At 38.8% G+C, this 16,695-nt stretch overlaps 2 protein-coding genes across 3 annotated transcripts; both read right to left on the bottom strand.

The window, feature by feature from the left end:
- Positions 1-56: 56 nt before the first annotated feature.
- Positions 57-5,121, bottom strand: LOC149014321 (endoglucanase 23-like). The gene is made up of 3 exons (XM_089156231.1): positions 4,380-5,121; positions 2,042-2,503; positions 57-1,081 (listed from the first exon to the last, which is right to left on the bottom strand). The coding sequence occupies exons 1-3, from the start codon at positions 4,800-4,802 to the stop codon at positions 473-475; spliced, it is 1,494 nt and encodes a 497-aa protein (XP_089012357.1). The 5' UTR covers positions 4,803-5,121; the 3' UTR covers positions 57-472.
- A 1,315-nt stretch (positions 5,122-6,436) lies between these two features.
- On the bottom strand, positions 6,437-16,554 carry LOC149014322 (PHAF1 protein At3g51130). Of its 2 annotated transcripts, none has more exons than XM_089155563.1 (15): positions 16,213-16,554; positions 15,719-15,801; positions 15,412-15,486; positions 14,012-14,079; positions 13,830-13,935; positions 13,625-13,685; positions 13,366-13,532; positions 13,124-13,186; positions 11,478-11,525; positions 9,550-9,663; positions 9,360-9,459; positions 8,997-9,070; positions 7,920-8,024; positions 7,755-7,815; positions 6,437-7,586 (listed from the first exon to the last, which is right to left on the bottom strand). In XM_089155563.1, exons 1-14 carry the CDS (start codon positions 16,310-16,312, stop codon positions 7,768-7,770), a joined length of 1,212 nt encoding a protein of 403 aa, XP_089011689.1. In that variant the 5' UTR covers positions 16,313-16,554; the 3' UTR covers positions 6,437-7,586; positions 7,755-7,767. The 2 variants fall into 2 exon arrangements, with proteins under 2 accessions (XP_089011689.1, XP_089011690.1); XM_089155564.1 differs by having other exon boundaries at positions 6,440-7,258.
- Between the last annotated feature and the right edge of the window lie 141 nt (positions 16,555-16,695).

Below are 16,695 nucleotides of genomic sequence, written 5' to 3' on the forward strand. Positions count from 1 at the left end.
AATAAGAGAGAATGAGAATTGTGTTAGGAGGAAGACATTGAAAAAGCGTTTCCCCCATTAATTCCTTCCATTCTTTTCTTCCTGTCTCAGTGATTCTACTGCTTTGTTCCTTTATAATGTTTTGTCTCCCATGAAGAATAAGGATAAATCAAACATTTAAACAAAAAGGAAAAACCTGATTAGGAGGTTAAATAATTGTTCATCATGAGATAAACATTAAGTTCATCATTTTTTGCCACAAACAGTTTCAAATAAATGAAAACAAAAGACATTAATCCTCTTCCTTCTTTGTTACCCAACAAGATGAGAGGCTTCAAATTTTTTCCCAAAATTTTTCTGTCCTAACTAAGAGAAGGGGAAATTTTTTTCCCCATTTTCCCTTCTCCATGCTTTGATCGGATCTACTTAGTTATGTACACGGATACTTGAGTAACCGGGTTTAGTTACCCTTCGACCCGCTCCAGCTGACAATCTAAGTAGGGTTAGGGTTTGCAACAAAGTAAGCAAGCACACCAATCAAAGGAGCATTGATGTAAGTAGTTGGTTCGGACTTTCGAAAATCCGCCCGATCATCTTCGTAGATATCATCTTCTCCGGGTCCTCCGACAACTGCCCCGACAAGCACGTTCGGGTTAGAATTCGATGAATTGAAGTAGAAGGAGCCTTCCTTGCAAGCAATGGTGGAAGGATGGTCCATCAGTGAAGGCAAAGAAGAGCCTCTGTGATGGATCCGTTGAGGATACTTGTACCCGTACCCGACCATGTAAGACATACCCATCGGGTTATCACCGAGGATGTAATCCACCTGTTTCTTGGCCAATTGATGGAGAGTAGCTGGGCCCACTGAGATACTACCACAGTTGATGGTTTGTGATGAACGGCTGAGATACTGAGCGTATACGACGAGTAAGAAAGCAATGGAAGTGACGTGTTGCATGTTGCTCCCACCTGGTTTGTAAATTAGACCACCTGGAGTGAATTCTATGTGAGAAGAAGACGACTCAGGTATCAGTGTGCATATGAAGCTATCTGCAGATGCTTTGTATGTCTCCAGAGAATATGCATTTCCTTCCAAAAATTCCTGTCATATCATAATAATTCTTATTGTCAATAAGAAATATTTTATTTGAAAAAAAAAAAAAAAGTTAACAAAGAACTGGATCAACCCTCCCCTAAGAGAAAATGTATGTGTTTCCAATCGTAATTTTTCATTTATTATGGAATTTACTAGGCTAGTGCTGCTGAAGTGGTGGTGCCTGTAGTGCCTAACATTATATGATCGCCACCTAATTTTCATTAAATCTCAACAGCTCAAAACATAATTCAATTCATTTTGAAGAAAACCACCAGTTTTTGCTTAATTTTGTCATGTGTGCATATAGTGTTTTGAGCATTTGAACTTTAATGAAGATTAAGTGGCGATCATCCAATGCTAGGCACCACAGATACCAGCACATCAACAACACTAGCCTAATAAGATCCTTTCACCACACAGTAAGGGTGAGGTCTACGTGGGACTCACTAGGGTCCTCCCTCTAATTTATTTTGTCAATGCTCAGAGGTGGATGTGAGTCCATGTCACCTCCCCATTAAAAGAGTGCATATTGCTCTCTTGATGCTTCTAACCACGAGTCCGGATTAGGTACCCGTCAGGGGAGCACTCTGTGCTTCCCGACTACTTTACCACCATAAATACAAGGGGACCCAAGGGTTGGGTGATGGGAACTTTTTTTTTTTTTTTTACCTGTGGGTCCCACAGGATTTGTGGTGGTAAAACCGTCTGTGCTACCCTGACAGGATGATGATCCGAATTCTCTAACCACAAGATAGGAGCAATGCCCATGTAGGCTCCACTCCTTATGGTCGTTAAACAAGCTTTAAGAGAACAATTCAGACCCAGATTTGTGGGCCCCACCCTTACTGTATAATACCTGACATGTAGAGGATGAAAACTTGGATTTAAGTATGAGTAAGTACTAAGTATGTTGACCCAAAAAAATGTATCAGTAAATATCGTTATCGTATCGGTACTATTATGTACCTTGGAGACCAGAACGTTGAGGCCGGCATGTTTGTTGTCCCAGCCGAATTCATTAATATTTTCATCAGCGCCGAGTGTTTTGCCGTTGTTCTGAATGTAATTGAGATAAGAATCGTCTTGAGAAGCTCTCCTGAGCCACGCAGCTCCCCAGAGTAACTCATCTTGGTACCCATCGAAGTCGCAGTAGAAGGGGCAGACGCCGGATCTGACGTCGGGATTATCACTGTAAGCTCCTTTATGGTCGTCGGCGAATTGGAAGACTCTGATCGCAGTGCGTAAAAGCGTGTCGGAATAACCAGGATCAGATGACCTGAAAGCCATGGAAGCTGCCGCAAGAGCTGATGCAGTTTCTCCGGCGACGTCCGAGCCAGGGCGTGTAGAGTCTACGGTGTAAACCGTTCGAGCTGTGTCCATATCTTCTGGTCTCTCCCAACAGTTGTGGTCTATAATTGGGTCACCAACCTATCAACTCGAAAGAAACCAATTTTGGTTAGTATCCAGTTACGGTATTACCTGCCGTATCGGGCAGGTACCGATATCAAGAGCAAGAAGCACATAATCTTGCGTGATTTAAGGTAAATGCTGGGTTTAGGTAGGTTTCAGTTTCAGTTGAGGGTTGTGTATGGTCCACCGTAGAACTCTGAGCTGAGAGACAGAAGCCCGTGAGGATCTAATGGATGTTTCTGCCGCTTTAATTCCATTAACTAACCCATGTAGGACCCACTCAGCCCGTGAAATTCTTCAACTCCCAATTAAGAAACTATGCCCTCTTGGGGAATGGTTAGGCAAGTTAGGCAAGGTAGTTATTTCTCTGTAACTACTAACTACTCTGGTGGATGGAGAAATTCTCAGGACTCGATTTAAGTGCTGCAAATGATTTCGATCGAGATTGTCTGTTTCTCAAAAGTGTACAAATATACTTTTCGAAAATTAACGGTTTGAGATCTCAAAAAATAATTACACAATACCTAAGCAATTTTCAAGTTCTCCATTTTTGGTCAATTTTTTTTTTTTTTTTTCAAGTTCTCATGATGCCACACAATGGATTAGATTTGAATATAAAATAAGTTTAATGGCTTAATTCAATTTTATCAGTAATTTTAGGCATATGATAAGTATTTAACATTTAGTATAAAAAATGACACTAGAATTCTAAAAAGGGGTGATTGGGGAGAGTTCGAATAATAATTTTAAATTATTCTATAGTATTTAGACATGAATGTGGATTATCTTTCGGGGGAGCATTCTGTGCTTCCCCAACGACGGCTTTACAACCACAAATTATGTGGGGCCCTCAAGTAAAAAAAATATCCATCACTTTACTCCTGGGGAGCTCCTGTAATTTGTAATCAAAAGACGCAGAGATCATACATTAGCCCACACTATAGTGTTCCCGAACGTAGAAGTAATCTAGACCCAAAGAGGAGTATGTAAGATAGAATGAAAGCCAAGAAACTATTTTTCGGCGAAAATTTTGGCGAAATTCGCCCCTTGGCGAAACGATACCTGGGGGCGAAACGACATTTAAATAACTCGGCGATTTCTCCCGATATATGGCGATATATAGAAAAATATCAATTTTTTTTTCCGATCTTTATATTATTTCTTGCACTTTTTAAGCGATTTCTCTCGATTCTATCCCAATCTTACCAATTCTATCCCAATGATTCAAGACTAAAAAGTTAATGTGTTAAATGTAATTAGGAGGAGAATCTACATAGAATAATTTATAGATAGGAAGATATTTTATAGCAAAATCTTCAAGATTAATGAGCAATCTTACTAACTATATTCTAGTGATTTAGTCCTCAAAAGTCAACATGCCAAATGTAGTTAGGGAAGAATATATACATGAAATCATTTATGAAAACAATTTAAATTATGAATGGATTTTGTAATAGAATCTTCAGAGTGAATAGATAATCATTCCAATTATGTCCAAATGATGTAGGCCTCAAAAGGTAATATGTTAAATATGATTAGGTAGGAGAATTTATAGAAAATAATTTAAATTAGAATATGCATCAAATATACCAAAATTATTGATCAAAAATACTCAAAACTAGGGGCCAAATTTTCCAAATGGGGGGCTAAATAACCCGAGATTTCTGCGATATTTTGCCATGTCGCCCAGTTAGCTGGGAGGCGAAACGAACGAAAGTTCGTTCCTTGCTCCAGAGTTCGAACCTGTAGAGTTCTCCCGGGTGAGATGACTTCAAACATGAGCCCACCCTATCGTGTTCCCAAACGTAGAGGTAATCTAGACCCAAAGATGAGTACGTAAAATAGAATGAAAGCTACTAAATAAAAGTCATGTCTGTAGGGTCATGGGTCGTACCTGAACAAAAATACGGTCAGGTTGGGCGACAGTCTTGAGAAGGTAATCGGTGGCCCAACGGACGGCGACGAGGGCGTCGCGAAGTAGAGAAGGAGGCATGGAATCTCCGAACTCGACGACGCTCCAGGCCAACATTGTAGTGGTGAAAGCCATGGGAAACCCAAACTTAATGTTGTCGCCGGCATCGTAATAGCCACCAGTTAAGTCCACACCACTCGCCGAACCGTCGCCGAGGCCGGAATTTCCCCTCCATGTAAGTCTCTGGTCCGCCGGAAGAAACCCAGAACGTTGGCCCTCGAAGAATATGATGCACTTTGACAATGCATCCTGGTAATCATGACCATCACAGTAAACCCACTTCACTTCACTGAGAATAGAACCAAGAATAATCAAGAGAAGAAGAGGATGAGATGGGAATCTCATCTTGATTTGGCCTGAGCTTCCTCTCACTCTGTGTTGTGTGTTCTGGGTTTCTGCTATAAATAGTTAGCGTTAATCTCCCATGTATAGCCAAGCGTTAAAGGTAGGAATCTTGTGTATTTGGAAGCAACTGACTTATTGATCAATCCAAAAAGGTTGAAGCAGTAGAAGACAGTGGTGATCACGAGACAAATAAATGTATTTAGAATAAGATAGTGTTATGTGTGTGTGTGTGTGTGTGAGAGCATCTGAGAGAGAGAGGGGAGAGAGTTGGGGAAGGGCAGAAACCTGAAATAGAAGGAGTAGGTGGTGGGTTACAGGAAAGGAAGAGAGACACTGTGAGTTCACGCGCCGACACTAGCTTAAATCTGACGGTGTAAGTAAGTTAAAATCACATGCACCACAAACAACAACATTACAAAACTCTAAGATGGGAAGATAAGATGGTGGGGGCCTCTTTTATGAGCTTCACTTCAGTGCTGCGTGAAATCAACGGCCGAGATTGAAATTTCAATCGAGATTTCTATCTCGACCAACCATTTTGCTTCACATATTGGGCATTAAATGCGCAGCATTGAAGTCACACTACACTTTTATACTCTTCTTTAAGTATTGTTGCATTTTCGTATTTCCCCTTTAATCTTCTTACTGGTAAGGAATCCATTTTCCTAATATGACTTGCTGTGCATTTCATTGTCTCACTGTCCAGTGAAGCTATAACCAATAAATACATGAAAGGGATCTAGAGGGAAAATCTGTGCAAGGATCACCAAAATTTAGTATTAGGTATTCTAAATCTGAAAGCTGGAAGTATGAAATGTGAATAAGATGAATAAGATGTTCTATTCTGTTTTTTTTTTAAGTTTTAAATATTAAGGATAATGAGGAAAGCAGGACAATGTCTTCAAGCTTTTCATGAGTTTCTGTTCACTACATCATGGCAACAAGTATAAAATACGCCACCATTTCAAATTTTTTATCTCCTGGGATGGTGAGGTGTTTAGAATAGGCCAGTATTCGACATGTAAAAAATTTAGGGGAGCTTATCCAAAATAGCCATCCATTTACATTTTTAATTATTACTTTAATAAATGCTTACCAGTAGCCCTATAGCGACGAATTGAGATGCTCTTCGACCAGGCAAGGCAAGGCATGTGTCACCCACTCAGAGGAGCGGGTGAATAGACGCACAACCTACCCAGGTGGAGAGGATCTGAACTCTCAAAGGACATATTTAGAAAGATAAAGAGAAAGCGCATTATTCCTTCCAATATGACCTAATAAGGAAACCAGCCTCTGCCAATTCATATGCAACGTTTTCTATTTAATGCTTTACTTCACTTTCCCCTTTGCTTGCAAGCTGCAACTACAAGTAATTCCCAACCCAACCAACCCTCATTAGAAGCTATCTCCCAAAAGACAAAAGAGTTTGCAGCTGACCATAAAGTAAAGAAAGCTAATTTGGAACAAGTTACTCTTGGAATCACCCCTTCCACAGAATTCAAGTAAAGGAAGGTTGGATTACAGGCCGACAAGCTCCAGCAAAGCAAGAACTCCAACTGGAATCTAAAGGGAAAAAGAGAAAAAAGACAGTTGCAACAACACATCACAGGGGTCCCTGAAGAATCATTAAATAGACAATCATCCTATCGGTACTGCTACTAGCCTACTGCTACCTTGCTCACATTACTCTCCATCTCCCCAACAACCCATTTTGTTAGAACCCGTACCACTATGTGAAGAACTTCAAAAATGGCTTCTGGGCCATACAAACTTCTCTCACTGATGATAACAGGATCACGAACCTAATGCGTTGATGGTGCCCACCGTGTTGGTTGATGTGTGCATTTAATATCACTTACACGGTTTTCTCACAAGCAATTCTTACAGGCAATAACATTTATGCCCAACGCCAAAGGATCGGATTAACTGCAAGGAACTAATGCTAGAAATAGTAACTACAAATAATGAAAAGTTACTTCGCATAGCTTAATCATTTGCAAGAATGGGCAAATCCCAGTAAAATGTGAAAGATTTGCAAAATCTGGGTGGTTCAAGAACATAGGCATTACACTATTAAGCAAGTGAAGAACGTAAGAATGACTGAAATGAAAAAACCAGCAGTAACCATTACTGCTACTAAATTAACGTGAGGACGACCTAGAGATTAAGTGTGATATTTTTTTAATAACAAAATTACAAGTCAAGTTGATAAAAGATTTTGGGATTCTCATCAAAGCAATCAAAAGGAAAGACATGTTAGTGACCCATAGAAGAGAAGATACTCTGCAATAAATCCAATCAGGAATATATTTAATCCAATGCACAAGATTAGAGTACCCTTACTGTACACATTATTGTTTACACATATATACAATTTCCATCAGTGCGTGTCGCACTGATGATGATCAGTAAAACAATGCTTCAACACCAATGACTGTACAAAATGCAAGCATTCCCTGCAAGAGAGGAATTCCCGACCCAAATTAATTTGGCGAGAAAAACAGGAAAAAGAACACAAACGATGCTCAAACTAAACCTACACTAATCACAGAAATAACTGTGTGGGAGCCAACTCAAGGCCATCCAAGAGCTCAACCACTTAGTAAGTAATATCTCTAAGTCTAACAAATTCAAAGTTGCCATTAGAACTTCCAATGGACAGTGAATGATGAGTCATCTTTTTTTATTGGACACTGATGTAAATATTGCAGCAGGCGAGCCTTGGTGCAACGGTAGACTTGTATTTGCCACTCCCATACCTTGCAGTAGCGCGAGTCTCATGCACTGGGACACACTTTTCATATATTATTACTGATCTAAATATTTCGTATAAGCATAGAAAAACAAAGCTTGAATGAATAATATAAAAGATCTGCCTATTTCCAAAGGTCAATGAATGCTAAAAGAATCTCCAACAGCTACAGATTCAGCCAAGAATGGAAAATGACATACCTAATGAATTCCTTCACGACTGAAAGAGGGTCACTGTGGCAATATACCCATTTTTCATAACCTGAAAAGAGCCTTTGTGAGTAACTCTTTTAACTATCAAGACCAGACAATAAATTAATTGCAACAAACAGGAAGAAACATGATCAGTGAGAACATAATCCTCACCTCAAAAGCGACATTTTGATACCCATATACAAAAGTTGATCCAAAAGGATTGCTCGCAGAACCTTGTGTTTGTATGGCAGCCCGCCCACAATCTCCAAGGATCTCCTACAATTTAGTTAAATTCTCATTATAATTCCTTGAGGCATGAAAATAAGAGTCGGAAAGAACATGGATTATACATGGAATAGAAGGTGTGAGATATCACAGTTAATCCATACAAGAATAGGCAATTATTGAGAGACTGATGATAAAAAATAATCAAAATCTCCTGCTGCTTCAGCATTTGCACAGTTTGGCCACCAGGTATCATTGGCTGTTCTTTATTTTTGCAAGGCAAGCAGTTAGAAATCATATTGAACCCATTTGGATGTTCCCTTATCTAAGTTTACTGTAACTGCCACTATCACAACAGAACTAGAACAAATGTTAAGGATGAGTTAGGCAATTCGCAACAGGTCATAGAGAAACAGTGGCTTCTAAGATGAATTTTTGCCTCTTTCCATCCCTTACTAATCCTATGACACTAAGGAAAGAAGGGAACCACCTAGAAAGTGAGAGACAAAAGAAGTAGCTTTACAGAAAATCTTTACAGGCTACCAAATAATATAAAACCATTCATACATTTAGGGGAACTGCGAGAGAGAGAGAAAGAGAGACAGAGAGAGAGGGTTTATGACAAAACCCTTCTTCAAGTTTAAAATTTAAATCAAGAATGACTTCCTGTATTTCCTACCATTAGCCTGATTTCTGTTTACATTGACTTTCAAATTCTGCTCTGTATGTTTGAAAATCAAAATTCTGAATTCTGATTGTCATTAGGCTTGGTATTTGATTCAAAACTCATCTGCAGTCTGTTTGACCAGAAGATTCCAAAAATTGTAAGGTATCAATGTCCTGGAGAATTCTGATCAGAATCATACATCAATAAGTCTACAGAAATGTGACTTTTTTGGTAAAATCCCAGCTTCTAATTCTGTTATAGGCTTATAGGTCTTTGATATAGAGTTGCTAGTCATATTTCAGTCAGTTCTGTCAAACAAAAATATAAGGTGTACATTTGGATGAAAAATAACTAACCTTCACTTGTTCCCATTTTGTGCTCGGCGTTATGCACTGCTTGGGAGCAGTTCCTTCCTCCAAATGTCCTTCAACTACAACAAGAAATGGATAAATTTCAAGGACACATGGGCAACACAATGTAAGGGCCCTTAAATTTGAAAATGGTTATAACATTAATGTTTGATGGGAAGGTGTGTACTGTCCACCCCAGACAGATTGGAGCAAAATGAATAACCCCCCCCCCCCGGCGGCCCCAATGAAAAGCAGGAATAACCACATGCCTGATGCTTCATGAAGGCGTGCAGAGCCATACTCCACCCACAGCGAACTTATCGCCATAATAAATAAATAATAAGTAAACGCTTTTGAAAAAATTCTTACCATCAGAACCATAGATTAGAAAATTGCACTTTATGTATGAATTGAAGTCTGCATGTCCAGGAAAGTTGGTGTGCAGCACAAACTTCTTGATTTTATGAGTCTGCATGCTCAAGAAGATAATTTCAAAATCCAAGTCAGCATAAGACACATTGCAATAACAGAATATAACAACAGTAAGAAATTAGAGTACCTTCCCATCAAACAATATGTCCAGACCACGAGTGAAATAATTGTAAAAATAATCCCCACAAAGTGTTGTTCGGGGACGAGGGTCTGACGCAGAGTGAATCACCATTTGGTCAACCTGTATTGCTCAAAAAGGGGAAATGAGAGGAATAAGAAAGGGTCAATGTGCACAACAAACTGAAGAAGCCTACTTCATGATAGGAAATAGGTTTGAAGTAGAGCTGAGTTAACTTCAGGAACATATTTCAAGCATCTCATAAAATTCAAATTACAAAAAAAAAAATCCAACTCACTTGGATGACATGCAATGGATGTACAATTAACACAGAATTCAAATTTGATTTACCGAAAAAGAGAAGTACATGCATCCTTCAACAAATATAAAGGTACTAAGTATGTCAATACATTGAGAAAGTAGACTAAAAGTGGATGTCTTTGTCTTTCAGAAAATAATTAAAAGCTTAATTAGCAGCAATGCCAAACACAGATGCAGATTTGATTGTCCCGCAGTTAGTACCCTGTGGTGGCACAAAGACCATTAAGAAGCAACAGCAATGCCACCCATCAGACACAACAACCATCATAGGTTGTCCAGAATCAGAAGCAACACCAAGTGCCAATGTCATTGGAGCTGCAGAGCCTGTGAAAGCCACACAAGCTCTGGTTTTTCAGCTAGCATAGCTCAACCATGATGCCTGAAATGCAATACTGTGAAACATAAACATGCTTATCTCAGGACTAAGACAGCATCAGTTGCTACCATCATAGAGAACATGAGAACTGGTTTTAAGCAAACAGCTGTCAAAATTGATCTAGAAGCAAGATGACAAAGATCTCTAACAAACTTATCATCCAAGGACTTCAGCAGCTCTCTGTCCCATTTCTCTGTAGTTCTTTGATGGGCGTCCATGTTCCCCCATTGCATCAGCACAGCGGCTATCAGCAAAACCCTCTAGGGTGTGCTTGCAACATAATCAAGTAATCCATTCCCTTCATGACATCATCCGTAATAGTCACCACTTGTAACAGAACCACACCCAAATAGGTTTTAATTTTTATTCTTTATTCTTTATTATTATTATTATTATTTTTGGGGGGGGGGAGTGAGGGCATGTTCACTCAAAAAAAAAAATCAATTATATCTTCTGGGGTTCAAAGACAGTTTTTGATAATGTGGGATCCATTATCTATCCTATTACCAGCAGAAACTATCTTCAGCTCGTATATGGTTCATAATATCGCCATTGAATTGGATTCGATTTCTTTTTTTGGGGGGTAAAGTTATAAACTCTACTTGATCCCATGTACTATCATAATGTCATAAGTTATAAATGCACACCAGCACACCATAGATCATGAAATGCTTTTAATTCTTTGCAGAATATAGCCTTCATATAATACCAATCACCCCAAATAAAGCAACAAACCCAAAACCTTTGCGTAAGTAAGATAATCAGACGATCTTACTATCATGTTATGTTTCGTTGCTGTGTGTTCTCTTTTATATGTACCACTCAAATGTGCACCTACTTTATGCATGAAATAAATGGAGGGAACACAAGGAGAAAAAACCAAAAGAAACATTCCTGTCACTAATCACTAAATTTGTAAAAATGAAAACCTCAATGCAATTGATATGAAGCAAGAACCCAAGAACATTCATATGTTATATAAAACAAACTAAGAAATAAAAAAACCAAATGGCATTTCAAATTTGCATAGAGACATTTTCATTAACTACATCAAAAAATACATAACACGAACACCTAAATTTTTCCATGTTTTGCATGATTGAATGAGAACAAGCAAGCATTGTCTGAAGCTTCCTAGTTCCCCAGCTTTAAGTTATGGACAAATTATAGATTATTCTTCCAATCACGTCATACAAATATCAGTTTCTTTAATGAATAAAGTTAGTGTTCTTCCATTCACCTGCTTTTGATGGATTCCACAAGGACGACCTAATTCAGTCCAGACATCCTGCAGCAGAAACCCCTATAATGTGTCAAAGAAACGAAAACGCAATCCCAACATTATTCATACCACATATAACAAAATAATATTGAACACCCCAAATTCGCTCACCTCCTTCCCACCAACAACCCCCTGAACCCAAAAATAAAGTAAGAACAGGGTGTGGAGATCTAACAGTTGCCGATGGTAGCTATCAACTTAAAAGACTACTTAAAAAAAACTATAGCAGTGTACCTCTCACAGAGGGGGGGGGGAGAGAGAGAGAGAGAAGATACACAAACCCCAAGAAGCAAAAGGTTTCAAAACAAAGTTTGGCAACCAAAATCCTTGAACAAAATAGGAATGAAAGATTTCACACAAGCTCAGATCAAAGCATAACTATGTGGAAAGAACTTAGGAGAGTAGCATATTTAGATGTTTGTTTTTAACTAGTGTGGATGCATATTTCTATTTATTTTGTATATATTGCTTAACATTTTGCATTTCATTTTAATTAGCAGCATATTACTTATAGAGTATATACTAATGTTGAAAGGGAGATATTAGGAAGTTATTGATGTAGCTGTTGTTACTATAAGGTAGTAATTGCCGGAATAGTTCTGAGGGATTATTTTCTTCTTTGTTTGTATTTGCGTTTTGGGGGGGAAAAATTAGAAAGGAAGACTGAATGATGATGGAACTTATGAGATTTTCTCAGTTCTCCCTAAACCTTCTGCAAAGCCAAAACCATTTTCTTTCTCCAACCCCCCCCCCCCCCCAATTCCTCCCCACCAAGCAAAATGGTCAGTAGACCACAGTTGCAGCCTGAGGGGTCAAGGTGTCAAAACAGCTTCTCAGTCTCAGCAAAAATTGTTGGGATAAGGTTGCATAAGAAAATTGCCCCCTAGACTCTGCTTGTGCAGAAGCCCTCGCACCGAGTTCACCCATGTTGTAAGTTTGTGTCAGTAGACCTTTCCAAAACCAAATTCACTTGACCTTTAGACATGTAATCAAATTATCAAATCTGTCCTGCACCATGAACTTTTTCAACCTTTTCTGATAATTCAGTTGAAACACATCTCTTGCCCCTGTTGGGCCCAGTCATTGCATTGCCAAGGTTTAGGAGGTCCGCAGATGTGTCTATTAATGGTGGTCATGATGGTTTTCTCTGATCTCAAATCTTTATAACAGGCTTTCTCATCAATATTTAAAAAGGACCTATAGAACAGTAATTCCATTTACATAAGTTCCAAGGCTTTTGATTTGACAAGAAGCCCGTAAGCTTCCTCAACATATAACCTACTCCGCAGTTTCTCAATCAAATAAAAATCTCCATGTCCAATCATACATATGCTAACAATTCTTACTTGGATGTTGAGTATAAGGAGCTCTATCCCCAAGCCACCATGCTAATCTTAAACAATAACAAACATCAGAAAACTCTTTTAAGTCAAGTGTGGATGAAACAACCTAGCTACTTCAGAGGGACTTCAACAGACCAGTCAGCAACATAATTAACACCTATGTCCCACCCAAAGAAAATTACAGAAAAGCGAGTCACCATGCAACAAAGACAGGACATGATAAGACAAATGATACTGTTGATTGAGAATTTATAGACTGACCTGTGGCGATGCACCAAAAGGAATATGCTGACCACCCACAGTAAACCATAGCTCTTCCCCAAGCTGAAAGAGTTATCAGACACAAATACTTAGATACCTTTCTTTCTGAGGTGTGAGCTTTTTTTTTTTTTTTTTTTTTTGGTGGGGGGGGGGGGTGGAGGGGAGTTAATAAGAACTAAGAATATTTCAGAATCAATAATCTAATAGAGGTTTAGGGCTTTATCAGATGGAAGATGCCAAACCTTAGCATGAACCTCTTCCATGTAGAGGCTGCCAGCAGGCAATGGAGGAGCCAAAGCCCTACCCATGACTGATCCTACACCCACTTTGTTATCGGTAGAACTATCATATATTGACACACGGCATGTAACCGGAGTGGTTCCATCTGGAAACTCAAGTGGCAACTCCGCTGCCACAACGAATAAAGAGAGATGACAGTAAGATAGTATCCAGTAAATCCATCCACCTGATAGTTGAAAAGTATAAGGATCAAACGCATACCTTCCCCATCATGACAGCAATCTGTATACTGCGTTGGTATTGGAAAAGCAAAGGATAAACCCTAACAAAACACCAAAGGACAAAGGGTCAGCATCTTTTTTTGTTTCATTCTTTTTATTTTTATATTTTGGGGATTTTTTTTTTGGGGGGGGGGGTTGAATCATAAAGAAAATAGAGATTTCAGCTTGTGATTTCAGTTGACTACCGGGTAGAAAAGAGTGTACACTCCTCTGTCCTTGTCATATATACCAGGAAATGTTGGACCAAAAAGTGCATAAACGGCTACAAAAGTTGCTAAAGTGGATGGTCCCCTGTAAGTAATGATCAACGTTAAATAATGAATCTCAATTATTGATTAGAAATAGTCAAGAGAAACTGCAGACCCACCCAATAAGTGAAGTAGCATAACGCATTTGGAGGCGTTTAACATCAAAAACTTCAATAAGACGAAGCCTCTGCAAATATGTTAGAGTAATTGGATTGTCATCAGATAAGTCTCACACCATGAATAACATTTATCGTTTATTACTAACCAAAAACCTTTCTTTAGATTAAACAATAGAAATACAAACTGCATCAGATTACATCAAATGCAACAAGGGGCCAACTAATTTGGTGGACACGAAAGAGTTATCTATTAAGGACAAGCCTCAATGAAACACTAAGGTTGCTCTATTGTGACAATGTGATCATGGATTTGAGTCTGGAACAACCTCTCTGCAAAAGCAGGAGACTCGTACACCAGCTAAACCCTTTTTTCTTTTATGGAAGAGTTTTTCATATTGAAATTTGAAACACCAAAAAATTCTTCGGGCGAAAACAAAAGAGACCTTTTGGGTTGATAAAGCTTATTCACATCTTCTTAGGCATCAGAAAGAAATGAATAATTTTAATGATAATGAAAAACAAATAGTCCATATCCACAAAATTCAAATTTTCTTTCGTCTATAGGCCACAATAGCACCCAGTGCATATTAGTGTGCTATGTGCTCCATCATCAAAAGCTCAAACTATATAAAACATTACATTAGACATATCAAGTTAACTCCTTCATTCCATCACTGTTTCAAAGCCACTTGAGGTTGTCTCCAAACTTAAACCTCTCTGCCACAAGTCTCACGCCCAATCTGGTTCTTATTCTGTCCAAACCTTATAATCCTATTTCTTTGCTCCCTTGCTCAGTCTAGCAATCAGCTTTCTCTCGTATCTTGAGCACACCTTCCCCATCCCCTAAAGCTTCCATGCGATCTTTGTTTCAACCCATTCTGTCCAGCAAATTTACTGCCATAAAAATTCCCTCAAAATTCCTCCTAAGCCCAGATTTTTGCCAACCTTTGAACTCCAAGAATATACACCTGTGGCAGGCTTTTTTGAATTTATTCCCTGCATTCCGTACCCTATTGAACTGAACCCTTACTGTGTCCACATATCCTGGTTTGGGGACTGGTTAGAACTTTGACCTTTTCCCAACATTACTGTCAGCTTGGATTGTCAGGGAAACCAAGAGAATCAATTAAGACGCTTTAATACTAAATGAAACTCTTTAGCCTCGAACAGGTTCTAGAAACTTCTTTTTCCCGTACAGTAAGTTTGAGTTTTCCAGATATATATTTCACTGAACAACTTGTCCTTCTCTTTGTCTCTTGTTGGTGAAGTCAAACAGGTGATTCCTCAGATAAAAGCATCAGACCTTATACGACCCATATTCGGTCAACTAGCTTTACATTCTTTACACTAAATGTACTTGTTTAAGGTAAAGAAGATGGAGGTAATAGTTAAAACCATACCTGGGACCAAGGATCAAACCGAAGATGGAAACCATGATCTGGAAAACTAATAACAATATCCAACTCCAGTGGTTCCTGTGGGAAATGGGGAAGATGGGAAGGCATGAAATGATACAATCAATACATGGGGGAACAAATTAGTGAAACAATATCTCCAAATTTAAAGTAATTCATGTAACACCAAATGTCGACGCACTAGATTTTAGTTCTACTGCATAGATGAAATAATTCAAATAAATACGATTGACTAACACATGTTCCGCACAGAAAACAAGTTTAACCAGAAAAAACTAACAGCTTAACTCACCTCATCGAAGTACTTAACGTGGACTACATCGTATATATTAGGTTGTTGTTCTATTTGAGCAAATGCTTCGCATATTGGCATCCCTGTGTCATACAGAGTGCAGTCAATACTATGAAATGACACAGTGGAGTAAGAAAAACGGCTTCTCAAGTTCAGGCAAAAATCAATTTGCATTCTACTCTTCATTTCCCAAGTCAATAGACCAAGTAGAAATCAAATCCTATAACGAACTAATGATTGAAGATGCAAACTATCAATTCCAATTCTAATCAGCTAAGTGTACGAAGATGAATCCGTCAAACATCAGGACTAACACATATCCAAAGAATTATACGGAGATACGAAATCAATCGAGCAGTTGAGATGGAGAAGAAAAAAAAATCAGTAAACACAATCGAATCTCATCTTCAGAATGATCTATCAACGGCGATCAAATAATCAACAAAACTGGAATTTCCAATTTGACGACAACATGAATAAGTTGAAGAAATCACCGATGGTGAAAGGACCGATTCCAACGCCAGGACGGAGATCTAGGGTGATGGCTCCCATGGCCGTGCCCTCGCACCTTCTTCTAGGTCTTTGTTGTATCATCTCTTCCTCACGCTTTGCAGTTTCTTCGCCTTCCTTTCTCCGTTTCTTTCGCAGAAGAAAGAAAGTGGCTGTTACGTATATATATAAGCGATGTATTTAATGAAGATGATTGTATCCGAATCTGAAGATTGAATAACTTTCTTATCCAGAATATTATTTTTCGCTTCGACTTCCGCTTTGTGTTTGATGAGTTTAACACGGTCACTTCCTAATTCGGATATGAACTGGCGGCGAATCGCGAGTGGCGATCCGAAACCTAGTCCTTTATTACAAGTTACTCTCCGCTTGGCGTGATCACTATGCCAAACCCTGTGTGTACGGGTAGGCGATCACGAAAGTGTTTTTTCTTTGGGTAGAACACGAAAGTGTTTTTACTACGAGAG

Source organism: Hakea prostrata, chromosome 5, assembly GCF_041222555.1.
Source record: "Hakea prostrata isolate BN-2017 chromosome 5, UWA_Hpros_2, whole genome shotgun sequence".
NCBI lineage: Eukaryota > Viridiplantae > Streptophyta > Magnoliopsida > Proteales > Proteaceae > Hakea > Hakea prostrata.